At 41.8% G+C, this 27,973-nt stretch overlaps 1 protein-coding gene across 1 annotated transcript; it reads left to right on the forward strand.

Moving 5' to 3' along the window:
- The first annotated feature begins 834 nt into the window (after positions 1-834).
- LOC117041884 (protein SSUH2 homolog) lies at positions 835-27,973 on the forward strand. The gene is made up of 12 exons (XM_033141167.1): positions 835-1,092; positions 8,706-8,804; positions 10,060-10,141; positions 12,452-12,581; positions 14,693-14,753; positions 17,038-17,162; positions 17,520-17,582; positions 17,844-17,944; positions 20,140-20,232; positions 21,282-21,387; positions 22,684-22,791; positions 26,784-27,973. Exons 1-12 carry the CDS (start codon positions 1,011-1,013, stop codon positions 26,928-26,930), a joined length of 1,197 nt encoding a protein of 398 aa, XP_032997058.1. The 5' UTR covers positions 835-1,010; the 3' UTR covers positions 26,931-27,973.

Here is a 27,973-nt window from a genome sequence, read left to right on the forward strand (position 1 = left end):
TGCAAATCCAATTTTCTTGTCTTGTTTAAAAGTTTCAGACAATTGATGATAATCAAGCCAGCCTGATAGATGTTCTTAAACCTCTTCATACTTCCTAAGTGTTAATTGGTTACTTTCCTCTGTCAGTAAGGAGTTATATGTTAACCAGCTCCCTTTCATATTCTTCTTCTTTATCGCCTTTGCCTCCTCCGGAGAGATCCACTTGGTGTTTGTTTGTTTTTTGTGTTTTTTTGGCTCCAACAGCCCCCTATACCTTTCCTAGACCTTGTATTGAGCTTTTCTGATGATATGATTCGTAAAGCCTTTATGGACTCTTACTTTGTTATAATGTAAGTATGCATGCCAACCGAAGCAGTTGCCTTTTTGAGTTTATTCCTCACCTGTGAAAATTCCTTTAAAGAAGCACTAGGCGAGTGTCAGGCTCCCTTTGGCAGAAATGAATTAGACATTGCTCTAAACTGTGACTTACATGCACACCATGCATTTCATGCACATTCAAAGCACTTTTTCTCTCTCTCCCAAAGGATCATGGGAAGTGTAGTTTGCTAAGGGTGCTGGGAATTGTAGCCCTTTGGGGGTAAAGTAGAGTTCCCAGGATTCTTTTTGGTGTGTGTGTGTGTTTTAAATGTACAGTGTGTATGCATCCTGCGTTTTAGGCAGAAGTGTGCAAGCACATGAAAGCTCATACCAAGAACAAACTTAGTTGGTCTCTAAGGTGCTACTGGAAGGTTTTTTTTTAATTTTTAATTTTGTTTAAGCAGAATGAAAAAGAGTACAAAGATGAACTTTTTCACCAACAATCACATCCAACAGACAGTGAAAGAATGTATTTGTAGAATTGGGGGGCAGGTATCAATGGGAGCTCTTAGCTTGTAGCCTGGACTTCATTTCAGCAGAGATTGATGAATCACTTTACTTTTCTTCAGATTGTTTTATAAAGTGGGAGTGGTTCGAGGGGCGTGCATGGGATTTTTATCTGCTCTTAACACAGAATCCTCAGTAAACAATATATGTGGAAATTGTTGGAGTGGGACCTAGGGACTTCATTCTGCACCATGAGAATGGATCAGGGACAGAATGGAGACGAAGACAGTAAGTAAAAAAAAGGCATGCTGTTCAGTATGCCTTGCAAAAGCAGGCAATTTATCTAAAAGCATACTTTGTTACAGGAAATCATTCTTCAGAATCAACGGCTGTAGACACTGTACATTTAAAGCCCCCCCCCACAAGAACCTTGGGAATTGTAGTTTGTTAAGCATGCTGGGAACTGTAGCTCGGTTAGGGGTAAACTACAGGTCCCAGGGTTCTCTGGAGAATGGGAAAATTTGTTTTTGATGTATGGTGTGTTCATAGCCTTAGACTCGGCTTTGAAGTACAATGTGTGGCTTGTAGTAGATAAATGCAGGTTCTCTAGTACAATCTGATGAAAAGTTGGCTAGTTGCAATTTCTTTCAGAAATGGGAGAGCAGGTAGAATAATATTGACATCTGGTTGAAAGCCTGGTGCATGGTTTCCCTGGATTTCTATTTGAGTTGGAGCCATTCATTGACCTTTTCACTATCCATTGAATTCTGCATTGTGGTTGCTTTGCACTTTCTGACAGCAGGAGTTCATAGAAGGTGATTTGGGCTTAATGGTCATTTCTCTAACCCACAAGGGAATGATGTGTAATTAACACAAGCATCATCTAAAGCTACCTCCTGCTCTTGTTTTGCAGAAGGTCGTCAAATAGTCCTTTACAAGCAGGCTTAATAACCAAATCCCATTGCTAGTAAATCAATGCACTGGTTATTTCAATGTTGACATTAAATGGTTGTTTAAGCAAGAGTCGGTATTTCTGTCCAAGGCGATGTCATTCAGTAGCTTCAGACATATAGTTAAGATCTAGTTGAGAACTTGGTTTAAAGGCTCCATTTTCCTCTGCTTCAGAGGCTTTGTCTGAGAAAGAAACAAAAGAAAGCAATTTCCTAGTGTACTTAAAGAAGTATAAATGCCTTATTCCGTTCAATTTAAAACTGATCTCTCTTCTAAGGGGAATCTTGTTTCATCTTGTACCTTTACAAATCTATGAATACATAAAATACCATATTTATCGGTACTCTGCCCCTGGTAAAAAGACTGCCTGTGTTTTGCCTCCTGGGATATAGTACAGGTCCCCATTTTGTTAGTGTAAATTTTTAAAGTTGCCAATCCATAGGTTTTAATCCCTCCCATGGGATTCCAGAATTTAAATCTCTGAGTGGGAACTGGCAGGTTCGTCTTGATACCAGTGTCCATGCATATTATAGACAGAAAGTGCTGATTTCCTTCCTTCCTTCCTTCCTTCCTTCCTTCCTTCCTTCCTTCCTTCCTTCTCCCTCTGAAACTATTCAGCTCCACAAAACCCACTGTGGTATAGTGGTTCAACTAGTGCTGGACTATGACTGGAGAGACCCAAGGTCAAATCCCCACTCAGCCATGAAATTCCCTGGATGACTTGGGGTCAGTCACTGTGGGTTGCACCCAACCTTAGTCCTACACAGAGTAGATCCACTGAAATAATTTGGGCCCATTAATATCAGTGGACCTACTCAACTAGTATTGGCTACAAGCCTATGTCGGTCTAACCTACCTCACAGAGTAACTGCGAAAATACAATTAGGAAACGCCATTGTACGCCATCTTGAAACGCTTCGAGGGAAGGTGGGGTATCAATGTAATAAAGAAATACCCAATTGCTGCTATTCTCTAATGAGCACAAACAGATCAATGGTGGTATTGAGCATTATATTAAACCCTCTTAAATATACCAGTAAGAAGAGAATAGACCTCTATTATGGTCTGTTAGGAAAATAACCTATTTTGAAAACTGGTGCCGGACAGACAGTTGCGGAGTAAATTAAGCACACAAGAGTGTCCCTGTTTTCATCTCTGAAATGTTGGAGAATATGAAAGTGGATGTGCAATTTGGGGCTGAGCTGTATTTGTCAAAGATGATCCATCACGGATACAGAAAAGCTATTGCAAGATTACAGTTATTACAGATCAAATCAGTAGTCCTAAGTGGGAAATGGGGAGGTATTTTTCTTGCAGAAAAGGAATGGATTGTGTGACCTGAATATTATAGATCGGGACAATTTATGTGATTTGCCTTTTTACATGCAGCACCTAGAAAATAAATGGCCTTAATCTCGAGAGGTACTGCACAAGATTGCAATGGCTACAGATGCACGGTCTTGTTCCCTGGGCTGTTTCTTCTTCTTCTTTTTTTTGGAACAGTTTTATTTTAAGAACTACACTTCAGAATGCATTACGCCTTTCCCACATGTCCTCACACATCATCACAGAAAACACACACAGACACACAGACACAGACACACACACACAGCTTTCCCCAATACCACAGCAGGGCATCAAAAGCATAGGATTAAAAAACACACAAAAAAACACAAGAGAAGACAGTAACTTAAATCAGCCCATCAGTGCATTGTAAACTGAGTTCTTGCACCGGTCAGGCGCAATGATTTTTTCTTCTTTAAAAAACACACACCAACCATTTAAAAACTTTCAAAAGTTACCTTTGGCAAAAAGAAATGAGAGATCCGAAGGTCGTGTTTAAGTCCCGTCCTCTTCCTTCCAAGTGAGGTGTGTGGCCCCTTTCCGCATGGGCTCTATGCAACAGCAAAATTCCACAAACTGCTCCAGTCTCTGTTGGCACTCTGGCCAATACAGCTGCACATCCGGGGCACTTTCCGTGAAGCACAAGAATTGCTTTTGCCCTCAGGCAAAGGCAGAATGTTTTTATTAGCACTACCATTCGCCAAGTCCAATCTTGCTCTTCAGAAGCCATTCCATCCCCCTTCCCGATCTATTATCTATGGCAAGAACTCTAAATCAAATGGAATGTTGGGCTTATGACAAAGCTCCATTGCTCCCTCATTAAAGAGTCTGACCTGCCTGTATGTTGGGCTGTTTCTTCTTCCAGAAGAGTATAATTAATGGCAGCTCAGGGATTTGAGAAGGGTGAGAGAAATACTGTGTCCCCGGGGTTTTGGGGGGACCCCGCCTGACCACGCAAATACTGTGAAGACGTGGCTCATGCATATTGCTGGATTATATGGGCAATGTGCTTGAAATACTTGTTGTTTACAGGGGGATATGATTATGATTTTATTTATAACTAAAGTTCACCCCTTTCCTTAAATGCAGGAAGATGTATGGGACAAACCCTGATAATTTGACAAAGCATCTACAGAATAGATGATATTGGGGGCATTTTCTGAATTGCTCTGAGGTGCCTTCTTCTACATCTTTGAGCCTGCTCAAACACCCACATGCAGGCAATTCAGCAGGCAGATGACCTTAGTTTCTGATTGTTCCTGGTAACTCATTGGTCCTGTTTTCCTAGAGTGTGCCATTTGGGAAGATGCTGAGAATGTCTTATAAACATTGTGAATGAGCAGCAACATATCGAATATCTTAGGTTTTCAGCTCTTTTCCATGTTCTCTAGAGCAGTGTTTTTCAACCACTGTTCCGCGGCACACTAGTGTGCCGCCATATGTTGCCTGGTGTGCCGTGGGAAAAATTGAAAAATTCAAGAGAATTACTTTATATATCGTCAACATAGGCACAGAGTTAAATTTTTTAACATTTTCTAATGGAGGTGTGCCTCGTGATTTTTTTCATGAAACAAGTGTGCCTTTGCCCAAAAAAGGTTGAAAAACACTGCTCTAGAGGGGCATACGATGCTACCACAGTGCTGCAGCTCTTCCGTCCCATTTCCCCCTAATAGCCACTCATCCATGCAGCAAATGTTGCCAAACTGCTTGACTTGCAATTGTTTTAGAATAAGTTCAACTGGATACATACTGCTACAATTTTTAAAGACAGACACACACACACACACACACACACAACCCGTTTCATATAAAAAAGCAGAAAAGAGCATTCAGCAACATTTTAGGCAGCATGCCATTTCACTCCTTTATTTTTTACTGTTTATTCATTATTGCATCTATATCCCACTCCTTTCTCCCAGGAGCTCAAGGTGGTGTACTTGGTTATCCACCTACCACTTAATCCCCACAATGACTCTGCTAGGCAGGTTAGCCTGAGAGGCAGTGACTGGCCCAAGGTCACCCAGGTGAACTCCTTGGCCAAGTAGGGATCTGAACCCAGGTCCTAGTCCAACCCTGTAACCACTATACTACACAGACTCCTTGATTGTAATGGGCCCGAAGCTGGGTTCACATGTACCTCTGTCACACATAAAATCATTTCTTTATTTATTTATTTTTTGCTCTGCATGTCTTATAACGATAATGAAGGGGGACAGTTTTCATTGACATACATTAATGGCACAACAACTCTCAATATCTACATGCGTTTCACCCAGAGTTAATGGAAATGAACCCTTTATTTCTATGGGTTTCGACAGAGGTATCACACAACTGCGGTCAAATGCATATTACAAGTAGATGTGAATACACCCTCTTCCATTGTCCAAGCACACCCAACTTCTTTGTTCCACTAACCTAGAGCAAGGAGGCTGTATTTACACACTATTGTGTCTTCCAGCTGGATCGCTATAGCAACAGGTCTGTCTGCAAGTTGCAGATTACAAACAAGAACTATTTATAACTTTGTTATTTCTGGTTATTTAATATATCATTATTTTCAGAGCCGATATCTGGCACACATGAGCATATTCTTCCTTCTAAATTGACCTTTACTATGACATTTACAAACTATAGCTAACTTTCAAGGCAAGCTGGGCAGATTTGTGAGTATTGTTATACAACCAGCTTCTAACCAGAAGTTAAAGACCATAGAAGGAGGGGAGGGGAGGGTTAAAGAAAAATAACAACTTGAGTTCATCTTCTTTTGCTTAAATGTTGGAAATGGCACCCACTAAACTTGGTGATAATGAAAGTTAGGGCTGCAAAGCTGCCTCACTGATAGTAAATCAGGCCTGGATAGTGTGGTTTTAACATTCTTGGACTGTTATCATAAAATCATAGAATTGTAGAGTTGTAAGGGTCCATGTGTGTCATTTAATCCAACCCCCTGCAATGCAGGAATCTTTCAGCCAATGTAGGGCTCCAACCCATGACCCTGAGATTAAGCGTCTCGTGTTCTACCAAGTTCTCTATGCAGTTTTAATGTTGTTTTCTTCTCCAATTTTGGTCACTAGAGACCCTTCAGGGCTGAATAATGGGTTATTTAGTTAACAAATATATATACTGCTAAATGTAAGAAATATCAAAGCGGTGTACAAAATACAGATACACAACATAATAAAATAAAATCAATCTAAAACACAGCACCACCAGCTTACATTCACAGTGGTTGTCAGTAGGGTAGATCAATAAAATTAATCAAGGAAACTCTGGGTGGTGGGGGTGGGGTGGGGTGGCATGTAGCATGCACGGTAAATAGGAAACTGTCAGCACATGTCTAATTTCCAGGGGGAAAGTGTTGGTGGTGGTTGTTGTTGTTAATTGAATTTGTTAGTTGCTTTATCCTGCCCAACCCAACCCAAAGCGACTTACAACCAACCAAACAGACAACCCTCACCCCCAGATACATTAAAACTAATAGGGGAGGAAATACATCCCACCCACCTCTGAAAGGCCACTGGTGGTTAAAAACTGAAGAAGAGTTTGGATTTGATATCCCGCTTTATTACCACCCGAAGGAGTTAGGCTTGGTTATAAAGAAAAGTATTTACCTGGTGCCTGAAGACATATAATGATGGCACCAGGCAAGCCTCCCTGGGGAGAGCATTCCACAAATGGGAAGCCACTGCAGAAAGGCCCTTGCATGCACAGGTGTTGTGAGCCCGAGTACCAATGACTGAAAGATCACTCATGATTGACAACATCGTATGGTTCAAATTAGGCCACAACTTTATTTATTACAGATGTTAAGTGGCATAGGCATTGGGTTGTAACTGATATGGTTTGCTGAATGGTAGACCAAGGGGTCGAAACAGTGCCAAGGAGGTCCTATGATATATATCAAATAGGTTTCACTATGCCAGGATCGCCGGCTCGAGAAGTACTATGACCCTAGCCCTTGCCTGGGTGTCCGGACAGAAGCACCTCCTTCAAGGTCCCTTTAAGAGGATACCCTATTCCCTTGGAGGGGTAGGCAGAGGCTTCCCTCCAACTTTCCCTCCGACCAGAACTAAGGCTTTTAACCAATGCCTTACCCGCCACACGAGCCGGTCCAAATTCTGGCTCGCTGCCAATCTACTCACAAGCAACATGTCAAATCGGCCAGCATATCCATAAGCCAAACATCATTCTCAGGTGCACAGAATCTGGCCTGTTGGTTTTGCAATGCCACGTTCCTTTGGAGGTAAGAAGTATGATTGTGTTCCCACCCTCTGGACCTCCCATGGAAGGGGCACATGACGAAGAGCCTGAGATGATGATTGCAGGGTCTGGGGTGGTTCATATGGGGAGAGGCGGTCTTGGAGGTATTGTGGCCCTGAGCCATTGAGGGCTTTTGGGAGAACATGCGCCACCACACTAAAGATGAATGGCAGGAGCATGAAGCACCACCAGGACAACCTCATCAGAGAACTATGGCAGTCAAATGTGTATGGAGAGGAGAGGTGGCTTCTCAGTTAAATTTCTGTACAGATTCAGCTTGACCATTTCCACCAAAGAGCTCATAAATCTTGGGTATGTGTGGTATCCCACAATGGTCCCTTGACTGGCCACTGTTCATGGCTGGCCACTGCTAGGCACACTCAGTACCAATACTGCTGAAGTTGCACAGGTCTGTTCTAAACAGATTTTGGAAATGAGATGAGTCACTAACTCCCTCTTGCCCTGGAAGCAGTTATGAGTCCACATTTTTTTTTAAGCAACTGAAAAATTGATTTGATTAAAGGTTTTGGGTTCTTTTTTTAAGCTATCAAAACCTCCCGCAGCATAACCTACTTGTGTTCTCTAGCCTAGTGCAAGGGTAGCTATTGTGGTTCTCTCCAGATGTTGATGGACTCCATCAGCTGCAGTTAACAGGGGCGAGGGGTGATGGGAGTTGGTGTCAAAAGGTACCACGTTGGCTACCACTGGTCTAGTGAGATCATCTGTAAGAAAGGAAGCTAGAAATTGCTTGTGTCTGGATCGAATCTCCCCCCCCACACCTCTAGACCACAGTATTGTATTAAAGCAAGAGAAATGGACTGGTGTATCATCTTATTTTTCTTTTCATACGTAGAAGAATAGAGAGATTATTTTTGTCCCAGTGAATAATTGTGAATTCTTTCAGCAGGAAGGTCCACTTTATCAAATTGAGGAATGATGTCATCAAGTCACTTTCCCCAGTGTTAGAATTGTACATTGTTGGCAAGTGGCATTTCCTGGAGCTTCTGCATGTATATATATTTTCTTGTATGGACCTTCAAAATGGCACAAAGCACTCTAGTTTGATGGTTATGAAGTGCATTGTTTCTGCATTAGGAATCATGAGCACCTATTGTTACAGCTCAGCAAAGGGCATATTTTTAGAAGAGCACATGAATCAAAGAAACATCTGGTGTCCTAAGATTACTTTCAGGCAATTCTAAACTCTTGCATTAAAAAGGCAATGATTGTTGCTAAAAAATAAAGTCTGAGACCACAGAATTCAGAACATATGATTATACAAAAAAGAAACCCAAAATACACGATAGGTTGGCTAAATATTCCACTCATGTTTATGTCTAAAACAGCTACCCTGGAACTAGAATCAGAGCCTGAAAGTCCTTTAGCACCGCCTGCAGATCTGTTAGAGCCACTGGGTCATTATGAGTGGACTTTCCAAGATCTTGGTAAGTATGCATTGACATCATGGCCCCCACAGAAAAATACTGTCAAGTCGCTTTAAAATATTGTAAGCCACTTTGAGCTGCAGTGGCAAAGAAAGCAACTAATAAATTAAATAAATAAATAAACAAATAAACAAACAATAGAATCTCAGCCAAAAGACTTTGGGGATGGATTCAGACTTGCCCTCTTGCAAATGGAGGCTCCTTCCATTCATGGAAGCGAAGGGAAGGCAGGGCAACTTTCCACTGTTCCTGAAGGTCCCCCAATCCTTTGGAGCAGGTTTTCAGGGGATCATGAGTTTTGCGATGCTGAATCAGCAACAACAATCTGCTCCCTCTAACAGAGTTCTCCCTAGGACTGGTCTGGATCCAACCCAATCGATGCATTGCTGCCAAAGAACAATACGTTATAATGCAATGCAAGTTTCCACTTGCTACCATGTCACTCTTCATGGGGAAGTGTACATGCTTGGAATACCTAATATGCCCATGGTACACATGGTGATTCTGAGTGGGCCCTTCTCTGCCCCCCCCAGCCTTTGAACGACAACTGTTGGGTAAAGTTGATTTGATTCATCCCCTTGTTCCTATGGTAGATCTTCACCCCCATGTTCCGAATGTAGATTTTTATTCCCCCTTGTTCCCAATATAGACTGTCATTCCCCCATTGTTCACGGTGTAGATCTTTGTTACCCACCTGCTCCTGGTGTAAATCTTCCCTCACCCCTTCTTCCCTGGATGGCAGGAGGGGGTATCATTTTGTGGTTCACCTCAGGTGCCAAAATGTCTTGGGCTGGCACTGTATGATGGAAGTACCCAAGGCCGCCTCCATAGCACATCTGTAACCACAGCCAATAGAACTCACCTAGCTGAGAATCTGTGCAGAAAACCCTTTCACTGACTATTAGCCGTAAGAGCTAGATAAAGATGGGATTCCATTTTCAGGCAGAATATATATTTGACAGATAGATGCTGCATGTTAATAATAATAGTTAAAAATGTGTATCAAGGTCTGTTCATATGTTTCCCTGGTTGTTCATTTAGTTGCCAATGGCCAGAAGATAGAAAGCAGAATGATGATGATGATAATAATAATAATAATAATAATAATAATAATAATAATAATAATAAGCATCAGCACTATGGGGGATTTTCCTTAGCTTCCAGGTTTTCAATGTTATCCCACCCCACCCGCTTTGTCAACACCAGGAAATCATTGAAGATGAAGACTAATTCTTCTTTAAATTCTCCCATCTAGGAAGAAAAAAATTAGTTCCGCCTCCAGAGGTAATGCAAAAGTTTAGCGAACAGAGAAACAACCCAGTGTTTCTGCAATGCAGGTAAGAAATGTTTGTTTGTTTTCCTTGTCTTGGAAAGCTGCCTTTATAAGGTCCTAGCACTGGTATGAATCACACCCCACCCCCTGCAAAAAAGGGTGCAAGTACCCACAGACTGAATCTCCTGAGCCTATAGGATTGGGCCAAGCTAAAATTCATTGGTGGCTGGTGCCTATTGTGGTGGTTAGGGCAGAAGGCCGGCCGGCGAACAGTTTTGTTGTTGTTCAGTCGTTCAGTCGTGTCCGACTCTTCGTGACCCCATGGACCAGAGCACGCCAGGCACGCCTATCCTTCACTGCCTCTCGCAGTTTGGCCAAACTCATGTTAGTAGCTTCAAGAACACTGTCCAACCATCTCATCCTCTGTCGTCCCCTTCTCCTTGTGCCCTCCATTTTTCCCAACATCAGGGTCTTTTCTAGGGAGTCTTCTCTTCTCATGAGGTGGCCAAAGTACTGGAGCCTCAACTTCAGGATCTGTCCTTCTAGTGAGCACTCAGGGCTGATTTCTTTGAGAATGGATAGGTTTGATCTTCTTGCAGTCCATGGTACTCTCAAGAGTCTCCTCCAGCACCATAATTCAAAAGCATCAATTCTTCGGCGATCAGCCTTCTTGATGGTCCAGCTCTCACTTCCATACATTACTACTGGGAAAACCATAGCTTTAACTATACGGACCTTTGTCGGCAAAGTGATGTCTTTGCTTTTTAAGATGCTATCTAGGTTTGTCATTGCTTTTCTCCCAAGAAGCAGGCGTCTTCTAATTTCGTGACTGCTGTCACCATCTGCAGTGATCATGGAACCCAAGAAAGTGAAATCTCTCACTGCCTCCATTTCTTCCCCTTCTATTTGCCAGGATGTGATGGGACCAGTGGCCATGATCTTAGTTTTTTTGATGTTGAGCTTCAGACCATATTTTGCGCTCTCCTCTTTCACCCTCATTAAAAGGTTCTTTAATTCCTCCTCACTTTCTGCCATCAAGGTAGTATCATCAGCATATCTGAGGTTGTTGATATTTTTTCCGGCAATCTTAATTCCGGTTTGGGATTCATCCAGTCCAGCCTTTCGCATGATGAATTCTGCATATAAGTTAAATAAGCAGGGAGACAATATACAGCCTTGTCGTACTCCTTTCCCAATTTTGAACCAATCAGTTGTTCCATATCCAGTTCTAACTGTAGCTTCTTGTCCCACATAGAGATTTCGCAGGAGACAAATGAGGTGATCCGGCACTCCCATTTCTTTAAGAACTTGCCATAGTTTGCTGTGGTCGACACAGTCAAATGCTTTTGCGTAGTCAATGAAGCAGAAGTAGATGTTTTTCTGGAACTCTCTAGCTTTCTCCATAATCCAGCGCATGTTTGCAATCAGCCAACAGTAGATAGAGTCATAAAATTATAGAATCGCAGAGTTGGAAGGGACCCCAAGGGTCAGCTAGTCCAAACCCCTGTAATGCAAAGCCAATTAAAGGTTTTCCTTGTTTCATTCCCACCCTCTACACTGCTGACATCTAAAAGGATGAAGTGGAAGTTAAGCAGGAAAAAAGCTGGCAGCCAGGGCTACCCCTAGGCTAGTTGTAATTAAAAAAGGCAGGCAGTTAGGATGCTGGCTTAAGGCAGATTGAGGTTGGTGGGGCAGGACCCAATTTGCCCTAATGGACCACAGTGGGGAAGTTTGCACCAAGAACTTGCTGCTCCATAGAGTCGGTAGCCTAGCCACTCCTCTCCCCCAGCCACCACATTAAGCCCATGCTGTTTGCCTCTAGTCATTTTGTTTGAGGCAGCAATGGTCAGGTGGTTCGCATGATGGCACTGTTTTGAGCAAAGTGCACAGAACCAGCTGCTGAGAATGGATGGGGCTTTCAAAACTCCATCGTTAGGATCCATTTGCCTCTACATAAAAGGAGCAAGATTATACGTGTCTGTGTGTTTCAGAGGTTTTGTGCTGCCTGTAATCTTTACAACGGGGCTGTCGAGAAAAGGCATATCAATATAATTTGGCAGAGGTAAGAAAACTGCAACCAGCCTAGAGCACAAGAATATTAGATAAGAGCGGGCATGCTATTTAATAATTTGTTTTGGTTAACTTGAGGCTGGCAGTGATTTTTATTCCCCACCCATTCATTGTTGTGTCATGGACACTGAGAGAGCCCTGACGGCAACATCATAGAGGCCATGTATTGCACCAAGAGATGTGATTGCCATTCTCTTCTTCATTCTGCGTTTGCATTTTTGGAGTTCCTGAATGACTGCTACGGGTATTAAATTCATTTATGTATGGTTTAGAAATGTGTGTATGCTGTGCCGTTAATCCACAGGATCCCAAGAATGACAGATGACATGGCCAGAAATGCGCTCTTCAGCTTTGTCAATTCCAAATGTTGCTATGGCAACAGAGCTGCAGGAGAGCTTGTCATTCAGGAAATGAAGCCGCAAACGTTGTACAGGGTGAGTATCCCCAGATGTGCTTCCAACAGGTGTAAATTAGACAAGAGTTAGGTAAGGGAAGTGGGTTGATGCAGATAGTTAAGCACTCCAATCCGTCTGATTTCAATGGGATTTTAGCAGCATCTCATAGCTAAAAATATATGCCAGGCACATGCCCTCCACTGAGGTCTCTTCCCTCTAATCTTCAATGCACAGGTTATTCAGTCTGCATTTGCTCAGAGGCATGCTTCCAGGAGCAGAGGGTGGGGCAGGGTGTTGCTTACCTGACCTCCTGGCAGCAGAATTGCTTTTGCTTGTCAGGAATGGGAGTGGGAGGGGCAAGGCGGTGGGGAAGTCTGTGCTGTGCAAATGCACCAGCAGGAACAACATGTTGGCTCCATTGATGTGTTTGCACAGCTCCAGCCACCCTGGCATCTTGATCCTCCCACTCTCCCTCTTGGTAAGCAGGAGCAATTCTGCTGCCAGGAGGCCAGGTAAGCACTGCCGCCCCACCCTGCCCCCACTGCTGCAACCCTCTTAATGATTATTTCATATACCCGAGGGCCAGGACTGGCCCAAGGCATTTTGGCACCTGAGGCGAACCACAAAATAGTGCTCCTCGCCCTGTGTCAGGGTTGGAGTCAGTTGTAGGTCAGCAATAAAACAATAAAACAACCAAGGCCAGTGACTCTTTATTCAAAGAAACAAATTACAGCTCCGGCCTAGTGGTCTCAGCAACCCTTTCCTGGAGCTCTTGCCCTGATGAAAGAGCAAGAGCTGAAAGTCCCTACCCTTCCAGTGCTGACCAGGACTCTTCCTCTCCGGGGTCTTTCCTACACAGTCTCAGGCTGTGTCTGGGCACAACCACCCTCTGTGCTGGCCTTTTCATTTCTCAGTGTTCCAGTTACAGGTGGGTAGCCGTGTTGGTCTGCCATAGTCGAAACAAAATAGGAAACAAAATTCTTCGTATCTGAAGAAGTGTGCATGCACACGAAAGCTCATACCAAGAACAAACTCAGTTGGTCTCTAAGGTGCTACTGGAAAGAATTTCCTATTTTGTTTCCTATTTTATTTCTCAGTGTGTTCTGGAATCCCAGGGGGAAGGAGAGCTGGTCGCAGCAGGAAGGGAGACTCCCTGGCTTCATCTGCAGCAGGCCTCTCCGCCTCTTGGCCCCACTCCCTCCAGCCCCCGCTGCCACCCCTGAGTCTGAACAGTGCTCTCCCCCAGCCTCTTCCTGCTCACTAAGTCCTGTTACCTCTTCAGCTTCCAACACACCCTCCTCCCAGTCTGCTCCCTCTTTTACCTCTGACCACCCATCACCATCCCACCACGAATCCTCTGGCTCTGAGCCTTCTTCCCCTGAGGGTTCCCCACTGGTGCCTCCCACTGTTCCTCTGCATCCAGCCAGTCCATGACCCCCCCCCCCTACCAGGGAAGAAGAGGGGAGTGAAGATCTACATCAGAAACAAGGGGGAAATTAAAGATCGACATTGGGAACAGGGATTGGGAGAAGACCAGCAGTGCCTCCTATTCACCGAGAGGCCACTGTGGAGGAAACATTAGGGGGGAGGCTATGAAGGAGGTGGTAGATTTGGCCTTCAAGGAGCTGCAGCTGTCTCTAGCACTGTGGAAGGTGATGCATTCCTTGCAGACTGGATCTGCCACTTGGTGGATCCTGCTGCTGAGGCAGTCACCTCATTTTGCCTCATGGGTGGGCCAGTCTTGCCAAGACCTAAGTCTCATAAATAAAAACTGGTTCATGTACATGAGTCTTGGTGACCAGTGGCACAAATTGAACGTGCCAAATTTGGTTTGTGAGAGGCTGATATTACTGTATTGTTGGGAGATGGCCACAGGTATGCTAAGAATATGAGGAACAGGAGGGCAATGAAGCAGAGATATGATGAAGCAGAGAGATGGGGAGAAATTTGCTCCTTGTTCAATTACTTTCAGAAGTTGTGGGATGGCATGGCAGGGCACTGGTCCATCACAGATTACCATCTCAAAATGTCCCCAGACAACTCTACTTGCTGAGCAGGGCTTAAAGTGAACAAAATATTTCCTATTTACTTTCAGTGTTAATTACAGTTTCTCGTAATTGCATTTAATTACAATATTTATTTCTCCACAGTATCGGCTGGAAACCTTTACTGAAACAAGATTATGTGGATGGACTTTTGAGCCTTATACCAGTGAGCAATTTTCATGAATGAATCATCCGTTTTGATTGCAGTTGTGTCATTGTAATCCAATGTAATTTGTCACCTAATCATGCTTTGTAGAGAACCCTAAAAATTCTAGCTCCATTTTACTTACAACCATTCTGTCATAACTGATAGTGAGCACACAGCCATGTGGATGGCTAATTCCCTGTAACATGAAATCAGGAGAATTTGTTCACACTTTAAGCAAACCTACCAAATTCACACCCACAGAATCAATATGTGAATCAAAACAACTTCTCCTTCAAAATCCACACTTCTCAAACATTTGTAATTTAATTCTCCAGTAAAAGAATTTGCACAGAAATGTGCATATTAGTGATAAAAATGAAAATAACATACAAAATTCATGCAATTAAGGGAGAATTCCTTGCAGAAACATACACACACTAGGCTGGGGTTTTTCCAATGTGATGCCCATGGGTATTATGGGACCTGCAAAGGACTTCTGTGGTGCCCTCAAGCTTGGGAGGCAGACTCAGGGATTTCTTTTCTTTTTAAAAAGGAAGTCCTAGAAATAAAACTATGAAGCAAAATGTGCCATTCTCCTTCTAAGTGATTTCTGTGAAATAAGTGAGTCTGGTTGCTCCCACCTGTCAGTGTTTTCAGCCAATGGGCGAAGTGAGAGCTGTGATTGATAAGTGAGTTGTGTGAACACCAGGCAACAGGAACCCCTGGGTTTCTAAATAGCTTATGTTTTCCTCTTCCCTTTAGTGCACCTTTCCTGCACCTGCCTTGCTTTCTAGTAGTCCTTGGAATGTACAGATATCCTGCTGTGCGGGAGCTGATGTTCGGACACACTTTAAGAATTCACTGCACAACTTACAGTACTGTGGTATACATGTCTACTTCAGAAGTTAGATGAGTCCTGCCCTTTGACACCAGAAATTTAACAGGCAGTCTGAATGCTGTAACAGTTCCAAAATAATCAACAGAGGGCAAAGGGAAACTGGTATCTCATATGCCAATCAATATATCTCTAAATTTTTCAGAAGCTGATGATTCTTGCCTCTCAAATAGATTGCTTACATTCCACTAACATTTCATAAAGCATTCAGTATTTGTTCATTTTGTGCATAATATGTTCCTTCATATCAGTGCTTTTTTCTGAGGGTATGCAGGGGTACGCATACCCCTAAACATTTTGTGACTCTTTGTACTTTTGTCCATTTACTGTATTTATTTCCCCCCGATTTGAGCTATAAAAGGTGGTTTTCTTGAGTCAAAATGAGAGTGCTGCTAAACATATATATATATATATATATATATATATATATATATATATATGAATGAAAAAACACTGCTTCATATGATTGTCAGATCATTTGAACTTTGACTCAGCACAGAAAAGTTCCCGGTTACTTTAGGAAAAGGCCTTTCCTTCAAGTCATCATGGGCGTAATCACAAAAGAAACCAAAGTTAAAAGAAAAAAGGTTGCTTGTACTATCAGTATTATAAAGGTGAAGTGTAATGGCTTTCCTGGAAAAGTAATAAACTCCTTCTAAAGTGATTGGCATGGCCTGTTGTACGAAGCAGCTGAGGGTTGCTGAAGAGAGCTGAAACGTTCCCTTTACTAACTTCATCCCCCTCCCCGATTTTGTGGAGGCTTTGTGATGTCTTTGGGTAGCTGGAGGCAGCCATTATTGCTATTCGAAAAGGCAACCCTTCTCTAGAAACTTCTTGCAGTGTGTGAAATACCTCAGTGCCTGTCAAGGAGCTCAGACTGACATCCCTGGAAAGAGTGAATTCGCTTATTGATCCAAAGGAGCAGTCTGGACAAAGAAACTGCACAGATAATCTCTGCACAACTTGATGAACCCCTAGAAAACTTGAACAATGTATCTGGATCTTGGGTCCACTAGACAAGTGTAACTCGGCATGGAAAAAAGATAGATATTGAATAGCTAACAGTCTTTCCTATTTCAACTGAGAACTCTATAGATAATTTAGTTTAATGGATATATTAATCAAGGATCTAAAATGTGGAACTATATGTACACGTGGTACTCAATTTTTATTCATACTAAGCAAAGTTTTAACAAAATAATTCTAGTATTCCCTCTAATTATAATTATAAGGGTGAACAGAAATATGCTGATCAGGGCGAAGCAAAACAGGACCATCTGTAAACAAAGCAGAGGTTTCTCTGTTCCATCTACTATTTGATTTCAAAGGGCTTAAGTGGTGTTTGGGTTCGGATTATGGTCTCTAGGCTTGCTAAAATATTGTGCTTATGTTGTTTCTTTCTATCAGATATTTTGGTAGATGGGCCACAAAATGGTGCATCTCCTCAACCATGGGATATTAAAGTCCAAGTTCCACAGATGTTTCAGGAAGATACAAAAAAGTTTCGCATTCCTCACTCTTCTTTAGTAAAGGTAATTTGTCAATCATGGTTTGAAAATCAAGCATTAAGTCACATTATTATACCTCAGTTACTCTGGTTTCTTGATCTGCTTTATCACACAGCTCTGTGATGGTTAATATTTTGTAGGCTTTTTTCATTTACATACCCTTCACTTTCATTCTGTTGCCCTTGGTAGCTCAGTTTGGCTGCCACAGTCATTCCCTTGAACTAAATGAGACTTACCTCTGAGTAGACATGCATAAGATTGCACTGTTCTGCTTCCCCAGTTAAGGTACCACCATTCATTTTGTTTAAGACGATGGCATGCAATTGCTGGAAATATGTGGCAGAAATCTGTAAAGGCTTTTGTGCACCATTTATATTTCAGGAATGCCACAAGTGTCATGGTCGTGGCCGATACAAATGCAGTGGGTGTCATGGTGCCGGCAGAGTGAGTATTGGCTGTGTCCTCTTCAATTCAATTCCTCCTTTCTTCTGTGGTTCTCAGTGTTATCACTTGTGCCACCTGTACAGCAATCTGTGTTGAAAAATCCATATATACACCAGAAGGAAAGCAGTGCCTTGCATATTGAAAAATACCAAATGTGTTGGGGAATGGCATGTTCAGGCGGACATTTTTGACATTTGGGGGAAAGTTGTTACTTCTAGAATTGGGAAATCTGTTCTGTTGTTGTTTGTTGTGCACCTTTAGATGAGGTGTGTGACATGCAGTGGAGCCAGACATAAAGCAAAAGCAAAACACCTGAAACATCAAAAGCGATGCCAGATGTGTTCAGGTAGTGGACGTAAGAGGTAAGCTTTTTGAGGTGGGGTATTCTCTCTCTCTCTCTCTCTCTCTCTCTCTCTCTCTCTCTGTCTCTCTGTCTCTCTGTCTCTCTGTCTCTCTGTCTCTCTGTCTGTGTGTGCGCGCGTGCTAAACCAGCTTGATAGATATTACTTTACTTATTAAATATTTAGGATAATTTCTGCCAACACAAAAGGAACTTAATAATTAAATAAATCATGGGAGTCCTACTATAAAATGATAAACCACAATCCATGCATGCACACATATGTATATCTATCACAGGAGCTCTTAGACAAAACAAAATAAAAAATAAAAAAATTCCTTCCAGTAGCACCTTAGAGACCAACTAAGTTCATGCACACTTCTTCAGATAGAAGAGCAGGGGCCAGCAACCTTTTTCAGCTGTGGGCTGGTCCACTGTCCCTCAGACCTTGTGTGTGTGTGTGGGGGGGGATGAACAAATTCCTATGCCCCACAAATAACCCAGAGATGCATTTTAAATAAAAGGACACATTCTACAAGGGGCGTAGCAAGGTAAATTGGTACCCGAGGGCAAATTTTTTTTTGTCAACCTCCCCCCCCCCCCGGCATGGGAAGGTCAGGTGGTACCCGGTGCGGGAAATTCCTTGTCAACCCCCCCCATTGACCCCCCCCCCCGCAAAAATGGTTTGCCATATTTTTCCATTTACCGTATTTTTACAGAGCCTTGTTTTCTTCTGACATCTTCTCCTCCCGCTGCCCTTCTGCTCCTCCAACTGCTGAACTAATTGCCTTTACAAATGATCTTTAAGTGATGCAAAGTAGCTCACCGTTCTTTTAAACTGTTTTTATTAGGCTCCATTACGCTTAAAATAACAGAGATGGCATTGTGGGATAATCGTGGCAATAATTTTGAAAGCCGGATCCATTGGGGCTAGCAACATCTTAAAGTGCTTTCATAAATCAGCTGTAAACTGCTGCTAATCTGCGTCATGTTGATGCAATCCAAATTTGCCAAGAAGAAACATATGCTTTCTACATCTGTTGTAGGCAGAATGGCACTTTCCTTGAAAAGGGTCACCTAGTCTTCTACAGCTTTGTAGGGAAACAGCCATTTTGTGCAGATGAGCATTTCATTTCCTTCAATGACATCTTTGTTACTCAGTGATCTCTGTGCTGGCACAAATCATGCAATTTGAGCAACTTGCTGTTGAGTGTTGAAGTTAAATTGGTAAAAACACTTCCCCCCCTTTAGCTCCTAAACATTTACATTGGTATTTAGGGTGGCTCATAATGGAACTAAACCAAAGCAAGACCATAATACTTCCAGCCCTTCCCCTTCTGACAACTGATTTCCTATTCTCTTTCTCACTCAGTTTAAAGGGTCTAGTGGGTCATTGGGAGAACCAGATGCTACCCACTAGATGCCAAAGGAGACATCTATGAAAACTCCCTGAGAAATATTACTAGTTTTAGGGCCAATCTGGGTGAGGCAGTGGAGAACCACATCCATCTTTGATTTGACTAAGCCAGGCATAGGCAAACTCCGGCCCTCCAGATGTTTGGGACTACAATTCCCATCATCCCTGACCACTGGTCCTGTTAGCTAGGGATGATGGGAATTGTAGTCCCAAACATCTGGAGGGCCAGAGTTGGTCTATGCCTGGACTAAGCCTATGGTTTTGGATTGGGGTGCAACTCTTTCTTCAATGCCATTTCCCCCCCTGACCTAAATCAATTTGCCTTCCACACTGGGGCAAATAGCAGCTTTCAGGGAAGAGGAAGATTCAGATCAGAAAAATCGAACCCAAGCTAAAGAGTTAACTCCCCTTCCAGACATCAGCAAACTGACCCAATTGTGGCACAACTACTGCTTTTTTATTTTTATTTTGAAATGTTAGAAAATCTGACCACAAAACTAGATTAGTCTCTTTAGTAGTGTACAGCTTATTAAAATTACTTTGGGTGCCTTCAACATTTCTTGAATTTTTCACCAGAACAGAGGCTTGAAATTGGCCTCAAAATTTGCCTTCAGATGAAATTCAGTGGTAATTCAAGTCACAAGCGTTATATACAGTATTTGCTTACTGGTTTTATCTTATATTTTGTATTTAGCTTTTTTTTAGGCTGTGCTTTTTATACTCTCCTCTTGCTTAAAATGGGGCGGGTCACATTTTGAATAAATCAATACATGCACATAGTTCAATTTTACATCTAAAAGGTGCAGCACCTGTTCTGGAAGAGGCAGCAAAACCTGCACGACGTGCCATGGAGAGAAAAAATTGCTACACTACATCCAGCTAACAATAACTTGGTATGTTGTCTTTTTCGTGATGTTGCTCTTTTTGTCATCATTCTCTGAAATTAATTGCCTTGACTGCCAAAGGCTCTTAAATTCATATGTGTGAAGTGTTTATTAATACTAAGATTCTGTGGGTGCTTTGCAACATTAATTAGACTAGACCCTATAGGGAGGAGTGGGGAGAAATTTAAAGGCAAATATACCTAAATCATACTGTACTTTCTGAAATCTGTGAACTGAAACAAAGCCATTCTTCAAAATGTGCGCTTCTCCAGATTTTGGAATGTAGTTCTGCAACCGAATAATGTACAGGTATGTGCAAATGCGCATATTAGGGCAGAATGTGTATAAAAATGCATCTACAGTATTAATGAAAGTTATATTCAATATGTATAAAATTAGGGGAGATTGCTTTGCTAATATGGGTGTATCAGGGAAATTGCACTGATGATTTTCCATGAGGACTTTTTAAAAACAACAACAACAAAAACAACAGTTTTGTGTTGAAACGTGGAGTAGTGAACTCAGCACTGGAAATATGGGAAGCAGAGAGACACCTGTCTCAGGCAGATAGATTAAAAAGCAGCTCTCTTATCACACACCCTTCCACGTGTCTATCTACTTGCTTTGAAAGTATAAGGTGGTACACACACACACACACACACACACACACACACAATCGGGCTATACACAGGTAACATGATAACTGACAAGCTAAACAGGTCGTCTATTCTTATTTTTTAATTGCAATCTATGAAAGCAAGTAGTTTTTTCGGATTAAATGAAATCACAGAGCATAAACGATTTCCTGCTATCTTTGCTTTTTGGTGGACCCACTAAAATCCTGAACTTTTCAATAATTTCTCTGTCAAGATCAAAAGTGGTTTCAGAATGTTTATGTGAGAGTAGCAACCTCCAGTTTGTGTTCACCAGCAACTGGTTTCCAAAGCCTCTGTTGCCGATACTGGAGGTAGAATCATAACTAGTAAACACTGAAAGCCTTATCCATACATTGAACAATATAGACGGACACAGTGCTCTGAATCCTTCTTACCTTGCAGGAAGAACAATGTATATGAATTCATTTATGAGAATCAGTTGAACTTTCCCAGAGAACTACTCAGTAAAGTTACAGGAGATAACATATTTAAAGATGAGAATGCTGTGGTGAGTAAAATACACCCCCCCCAAAAAAAACCATGACTCCTGGTATTTGCCATATGAAACCTTGGTGAAAAATTACTGGAAGCAGCTGAACAGTTTAACACGATAACTCACCCACATCTTTCAGCCCCCTACCTTCATGTACAATGGAAATCTCATGAGACTGTAGACTATCTACTCAAGATTGTAGCTATTGTTTCTGTTTGTACTTAGGAAGTTTGGAAGCTGCTATATACTGAGTCAGACTATTGGGGGTCTCTCTAGCTTAGTACTGTCTACACTGGCTGGCAGCAGCTGTCTCGGATTTCAGGCAGGCTCTCTCCCAGCCCTATTTGGAGATGCCTGGGATTGAACCTGGGGCCTTTTCGCATGCAGAGCATGTGCTTTCCCCCTGAGCCATGCTCCTTCCCCAGTGTGATGTTGATAGCAAGCCACAAGTATGTCACTAAGTATTTGTTCAATGCATTTGCTCTCTATAGATAACATTCATGCCACATCTTTCCCATATTCTGATAATGTCATATTCCATTTTTACATGCATGTTTTTCTTCCTCTTGCTGGTAGAGATAAATCTGAAAACATAATGGCAATATTATATACCAAAGACTCAGGCACTGCGAAAGCTCAGCTCAGCTATTATGCAATCATCTGTTATGATTTCTGTGTCTGCCTTTTGAGAGCAGTTGATGAAGATTCAGTGTTCTTCCTATTGGTGTTAACAATTCCAGAATGGAAGAATAAAATGCACCACATCCAGCAACTTCACATCCACCATGTTCATCTAATTCATATTCATAGTATGTAAATGATACAGCTTTGGTTCTACAGCTCCTGATATGCTACTCTAACAGAGCATGATGCTGAGCAAATCCCCTGTGACTGATGAAAGTGATGGACAGGCTTGGACTAGAAAAGTGGCTGGTTGCTCTTATTTCATCTTGCTAGACAATGCATTATACACAATGCCCCAGCAGACTAAGTGAAATGGCCATTACCTTAACTCATTTGCCTAGTGTGTTAATAAACCAGGGCTGGATCTAGACACATAAAAAAAAAAAACATTTCAGGAAAACGTGTTTTAAAGTTTATAATGGGAAATCATGTTGCCGAAGGAGCAGACTCTACAGCGCCATCTGGTGTCACAATGCTGTAACGCATTTAAAACACTCACACACTTTCTTTTTTCTTTTTTAACTAATGTAGCTGAGTCCCAGGTTGGGAGGATAGGTGGGGATGGTCAGAAAGGAGATGGGTGAAGGAGGGTGAGAATGACTCTGATTGCCTCTTTTAAAATTGCAGGTGTACCCCCTTCTTGACTTCCCTTACCCTGAGATCTCTCTGGCATCTGAAAGAGCTATTGCAGAGCACAGGGCCACATTCACCAACACATCCCGCATTCTGCAACAGGTATACGCAATAGACATGTGTTTCTTATACAAACATTTAACCCCAGCTAAATATTGGGAACTTTGAAACCGTGGGGAAATTTCAGAGAATCAAATATGTGTGGGTTTTTGTTTTTGTTTTGGTCAACTTTCCTTTCACTTTTGATTCTATGCTGTTGAATCTATATGAGTATATCTGTTGTTCATCAAAATCTGTGAATGGAAAGGCGCCTTCTCTTTGCAAGAGGCATCGAGATTCAGAGAAGGCTGCTGCTGGAGCAGGAGGAGGGAGGTAATTTCCATAGACCGTCTCTGCTGCCCTCCATTCTGTCTCCCCAACACTTCTGAGCAGATTTGCGGGGGGGGGGGGATGAGGAATAGGCAGAAATCATTTCCCCCATTCTGTTTCCAATGGTGGGAACATCCTATTAGTAGATATCCACTCACAGGAATTTTGAATACAAGCCAATTATAAGAAGTTGATCTGAGCTGAAAAACTTTGTAGTGAAAGGGCAATTCTTAACTGATAATCATTCTTAATACTTCTTTTAAAAATGTACTAAGGTTGCTGCCATGCTACAGACCTCAGCGTTACTCAGTGTTCCTGAGACATTCCTTTGCCACAATTCCAGGGAAATACTAATACTGAAAGCGAACCTGTTGTATTGAATTGCATTTTATTGTAATAGCATGCTGCAGTATTTCATTTTAGCACCAGGTGGCATAGAGACAACATATCTACGCAGCTAGTTAACTTCTGCATCCTTCATAAAGGGTTCATTCCCAGCCTCAATGGTAAAGGAATTATGTAGTCACATATTTTGACGAAATGCTTGGTTTTTTAAGCATGTTTTCAACTGATAAATCAATTGAACCAATTTGTTGTCCCCAAAACTCTCTCATTGCTAAAATATAACCAGCAGACTATGTCTGAGAGATATTAATCACCATAATAAACCTTAACACATAGTCAAAAGCATTCAGGACCTTGATGCATTGTCCCAGGAGTTCTTGCCATGACCCTGTAGAGATTTCTGGAGTTTAGGCATGAAGCTCATGTTTATGAATGAAATAACAATCCAGTCTTTGTGCCCTCTTCCACTATGGAAGGAAACTTCCAATCCTAGCTTAGGGTTGAAGGAGACAAGTACAAAACACAGCCACCTTGCAGGCTCTTTCCAACCACCTTAGGGAGCTCCTAACATGATTGGAGCAGCGCTGGAAGGCTGCATTCAGCCATAACAGTGCATGCGTACGTTTTTCTGGCTTGCTTCAACTTCACTTATTTATTAGACTTATTAGTCCCTAGCATAAATATGATCTATGCTCAAGACAATGATGCTGTGAGGGGGCACTTTATGCATGCATTACAAAATACACGCCTGCTGTGATAAACCTTTCTTCCACACATAAGGGCCCCATCAATAAAATCCACGTTTGAGGCGTGGGGTAAAATTAACTTATGATGATGTTAGGAAGCACACTTGTAGAGGTCAGGTACATGCATATTGTATAACACTGGTGGTAATCCTTAGCAGCTGGCCTAGTAAACCGTGTCCTCCCTCAAAGAGGTGAGACCTGGAGACCGATCTCCTGTGTTGTGGGTGGGTAAGATTGGTCAGCCACAACACCCGATTGGTAGGTCCCTCGATGTTGGGTTCAATCTGGCCAATGGGGTGCAGTCCAAACAGATCGAGGGACCTATAAATACCCATGCATGTGACCCAGAGCTTCCTCTTTTGGTGCGTGCATTCGGAACACCTGCCCACCTCTCCCTATATTTAGGGCTTGTGCTTGGCCTTGCTATGCCATCGTGCGTCATCTGTCGTTGGGACAGGGGCACGGCAGGAATTTTCCCCACTTGGCTGATTGGCTGTTGCCATTTGGGTTTCGCCTGCCGCGTAGCAAATTGTCACAACTTGTAAGGTTGTGGATAGGCTCTGGTTCAGGTGATAGGGATGGGAGAACCCCCTCACCATCCCTATGTGAAGGGTATTCCATTAAAGGAATCCAGGGACTCAATCGTTTGGTCAACCCCTGAGATTTGGTTGTGCCTGTGCCTGAGTCCAGGGGGACATTTGGGTGGCGGACATAGTCTTTTCCCGGTTTTCCACCTATCCAGGTGTTCACCCTTGGCTGACCTATCCTGGGGCCTTGGGTCAGCGCTACCTGCAAGGGTGTAGGGAGCTAGTCGAACCAGAGCCTATGCAACCACTCACTTGCTGTAATCGATAAAGTTGTGGCCTAAATTCTGCCAAAAACCAAACTAAAGTTTGAGTTGAGTGTGAATTTATTTAGGGGGGAGGTCTCTGGGTCTGAACACACAAAAGCTGAAACAGGCCACGTTCTGCCTCTAGTCCAATCACATTCACAGCCATGTCCACTTCTGCATGTCAGTCAGGTAGGATTCCCTCCTGTCCTTCCAGATTTGAAATTTTCACCTCCCCAGTTGCATATTGGCAGGTAGAGGGATGATCTACAGCTTTACATGGTATCTCTGTTGCCAGAATGTCCTACTTCAGGCTGCAGGCACAGGAATCAAGTGTGTGTGTGTGTGTGTGTGTCCACTAAAATGTCTGTACAGTGAATACCAGCTGTTAATATTAAGTAAATTAATCACCAAACTCTTCACCAGCAGGCCCTAAGGCAGGTTACAAAAACTTAAAATTCAGTATGAAAAACAGTTTATTTATTTTTTATTTTTTAAACAGAATTTATTGGTTTTTCCACACAAAAAGCAAATACAACATAAGAAATAACAAATAATAACAAACATTCAAATAAAAACAAATACTACAATAACATCAGACAAAAAAAGGAAACTAATACATACCTAACATACAGGAACACACCAAATATTAAAATAAATCTCATTTCAAATCTTATTTGTAAGGGACTTCCCCCGACCTCTCTCCTGCGTTCAATTCTAATTTACTTTAGTAACTTTGTATCTAATTTAACAATTCATTCATCATTATTCTTGGTCTTCATCTCAAAATCTTATATCCTTAAACTTCTAAATATTAAAAACAACATCATATTACAAATCTTAACTTCTTATTTCCTTATCTTTCTCTTAACTCAGTAAAGCTGTTGCTCATATTACTTCTAATTCCTTCCTTATACAATATTAAATCAACACAGTTTGACACAGTATTAAATGAAAAACAGTTTAAAGGGTCCCAGGAAAAAGGGTTGTTCCCTGAAACACATGTCTCAGGTGTCAAAGGCCAGAACTGACATACCAGTTATGTGTACACCAAGTATCCCACCTTCCCTGTTTCTAAGTGCTTTTTTTTGGGGGGGGAGATAAATGGTTGCAGATTATTGGTATGGGTTTTTTTCTGTGAGAAAGAATTGTGCCATGCAGATTCAATCCTATGTAAAATTTCATATGTTATTTATTTATTTATTTATTTATAATTTTGTTAATATACATTACAACAAATATTCTAACATTTCAAACTTCAACTCCCTTCCCCCTCTTTCTGTGGTTCTTTGCATTCATTTTTGTCATTTCCTGCATACTTCAAATTATCTTTATCTATCTATCTATCTATCTATCTATCTATCTATCTATCTATCATCTATCATCTATCTCTCTATCTCTCTATCTATCTATCTATCTATCTATCTATCTATCTATATCTATTCTCATATGTATCTCATAAACACTTTTGAAATTGCAGGTCTATACAATAATCCTGCCAATAATCTGTTTACAGTTTGTTTGTAAATACTCAATAAAACATTTCCATTCCTTTCTAAAGAGTTTATTGCCTTGATTTCTTATTCTTCTGGTAAGTTTCGCCATTTCTGCATACTCCATTGATTTCATATTTTTCTGTTGCCTCTCAAATGTTTTTAATGTGTTTTATAATTGTAGCAGTTTTAGCTGTTTTTTTATAATTGTATGTTTGATTCTTATAAGCAGACCTGAGACCTTGTGGTTAAGAGCAAGCAAGACATTTTAGGAACAAACAAATAAATTCTTGTTCTGGCTTTCTCCCTCAGCGGCAGACGATAGAGCTAATTCCAGTCACTGAAGTCCACTACCAGTATGCTGAGAAGACATACATGTATTATGTCTATGGAATGGAGAACAAGGTCCATGCCCTGGACTATCCAGAGAGGTATTGCTGTGGCTGTACCATCATCTGACAGTGGGACACTTTGCAAGGAGGATTCCTAGTACGAAGCAAGCTGTTCTTCTTGCTTAATTATCCATGAGTGTCTGTGGGTGCAAATCAATTCATCTTTTTACTCATTTGTAGCCCCGTCTTATTTTGCTTGCCCACAGTGGCCACCAAAAGACATAGCGATTATTATAACCTAATTGTATTTATGCTACAGTTTCAGCCATTATTAATACTGTTCCTCTTGGGATCTAAGCTTCTGGTAAATATATTGTATAGATGGAGAAATTGGGTGGGGGAGTGATGGAACTTGGAAGAACTCCAGGAAAAAAAAATATATATGTTGGAATAAACTATGGAGGTGAAAAAGCACTTAAACGGAATACAGTGGGTAAAAATATAAGAGGGTGCTGGATCAGGCCAATGGTCTGGCTGACAATGACCAACCATAGGCCCTGGAAGCAGGAGCCAAGTGCAACAGCACTCTTTCCATCTGTGATTCCCAGCAACTGGTATTCAAAGGCATATTGCCTGCAGTAATGGAGGTAGACCATAGCCATCATGACTGGTATCCATTGAGGGCTGTATGATCTTGGTGGTGTCCAATTAAGTCATACTCAGTATAGGCCCAATGAAACCAAGGGACTTAAGTCCACTGATTTCAGTGGGTCTACTCAGACCTGTATGCCATCCGATATGTTGATTGCAAGGATTTGAAATTTAGATTCTTCCATTTGATTTGGGATCACTGGTGGGCAAGGCCAAAGAAGTTTGCTAGATCTTGCTCAGATGCTTATTAAAATATATGGAATTATGTAGCACTTACCTTGGAGGGACTCAAATGCAAGCTGGACTTTAAAAGATGTTACCTTAGCAGAGTGCATTACACTGTGTGGAATATATTTTTGTATGAGTATATTTGTATTTTTTTGGTATGAGTATATATATTTTTCTTATGCTTCAAATCACACTAGATTAATGGTCGGGCTACAGTACTGGGCAGAATGGGAACATCATTAGGTCTACATTTCAAAAAGTGAAAATTCGGACACAAAAGTAGTTAAGCTT

Source organism: Lacerta agilis, chromosome 2 (assembly GCF_009819535.1).
Source record: "Lacerta agilis isolate rLacAgi1 chromosome 2, rLacAgi1.pri, whole genome shotgun sequence".
Lineage (NCBI taxonomy): Eukaryota > Metazoa > Chordata > Lepidosauria > Squamata > Lacertidae > Lacerta > Lacerta agilis.

Excerpts from the sequence above, each read along its gene's own strand:
- LOC117041884 (XM_033141167.1), top strand. The coding sequence starts at position 1,011 with ATGTGGAAATTGTTGGAGTGGGACCTAGGGACTTCATTCTGCACCATG. Across the intron at positions 12,582-14,692 it reads AGCCGCAAACGTTGTACAGG|TATCGGCTGGAAACCTTTAC; the intron begins GTGAGTATCCCC and ends ATTTCTCCACAG. Across the intron at positions 17,945-20,139 it reads TCAGGTAGTGGACGTAAGAG|GTGCAGCACCTGTTCTGGAA; the intron begins GTAAGCTTTTTG and ends TACATCTAAAAG.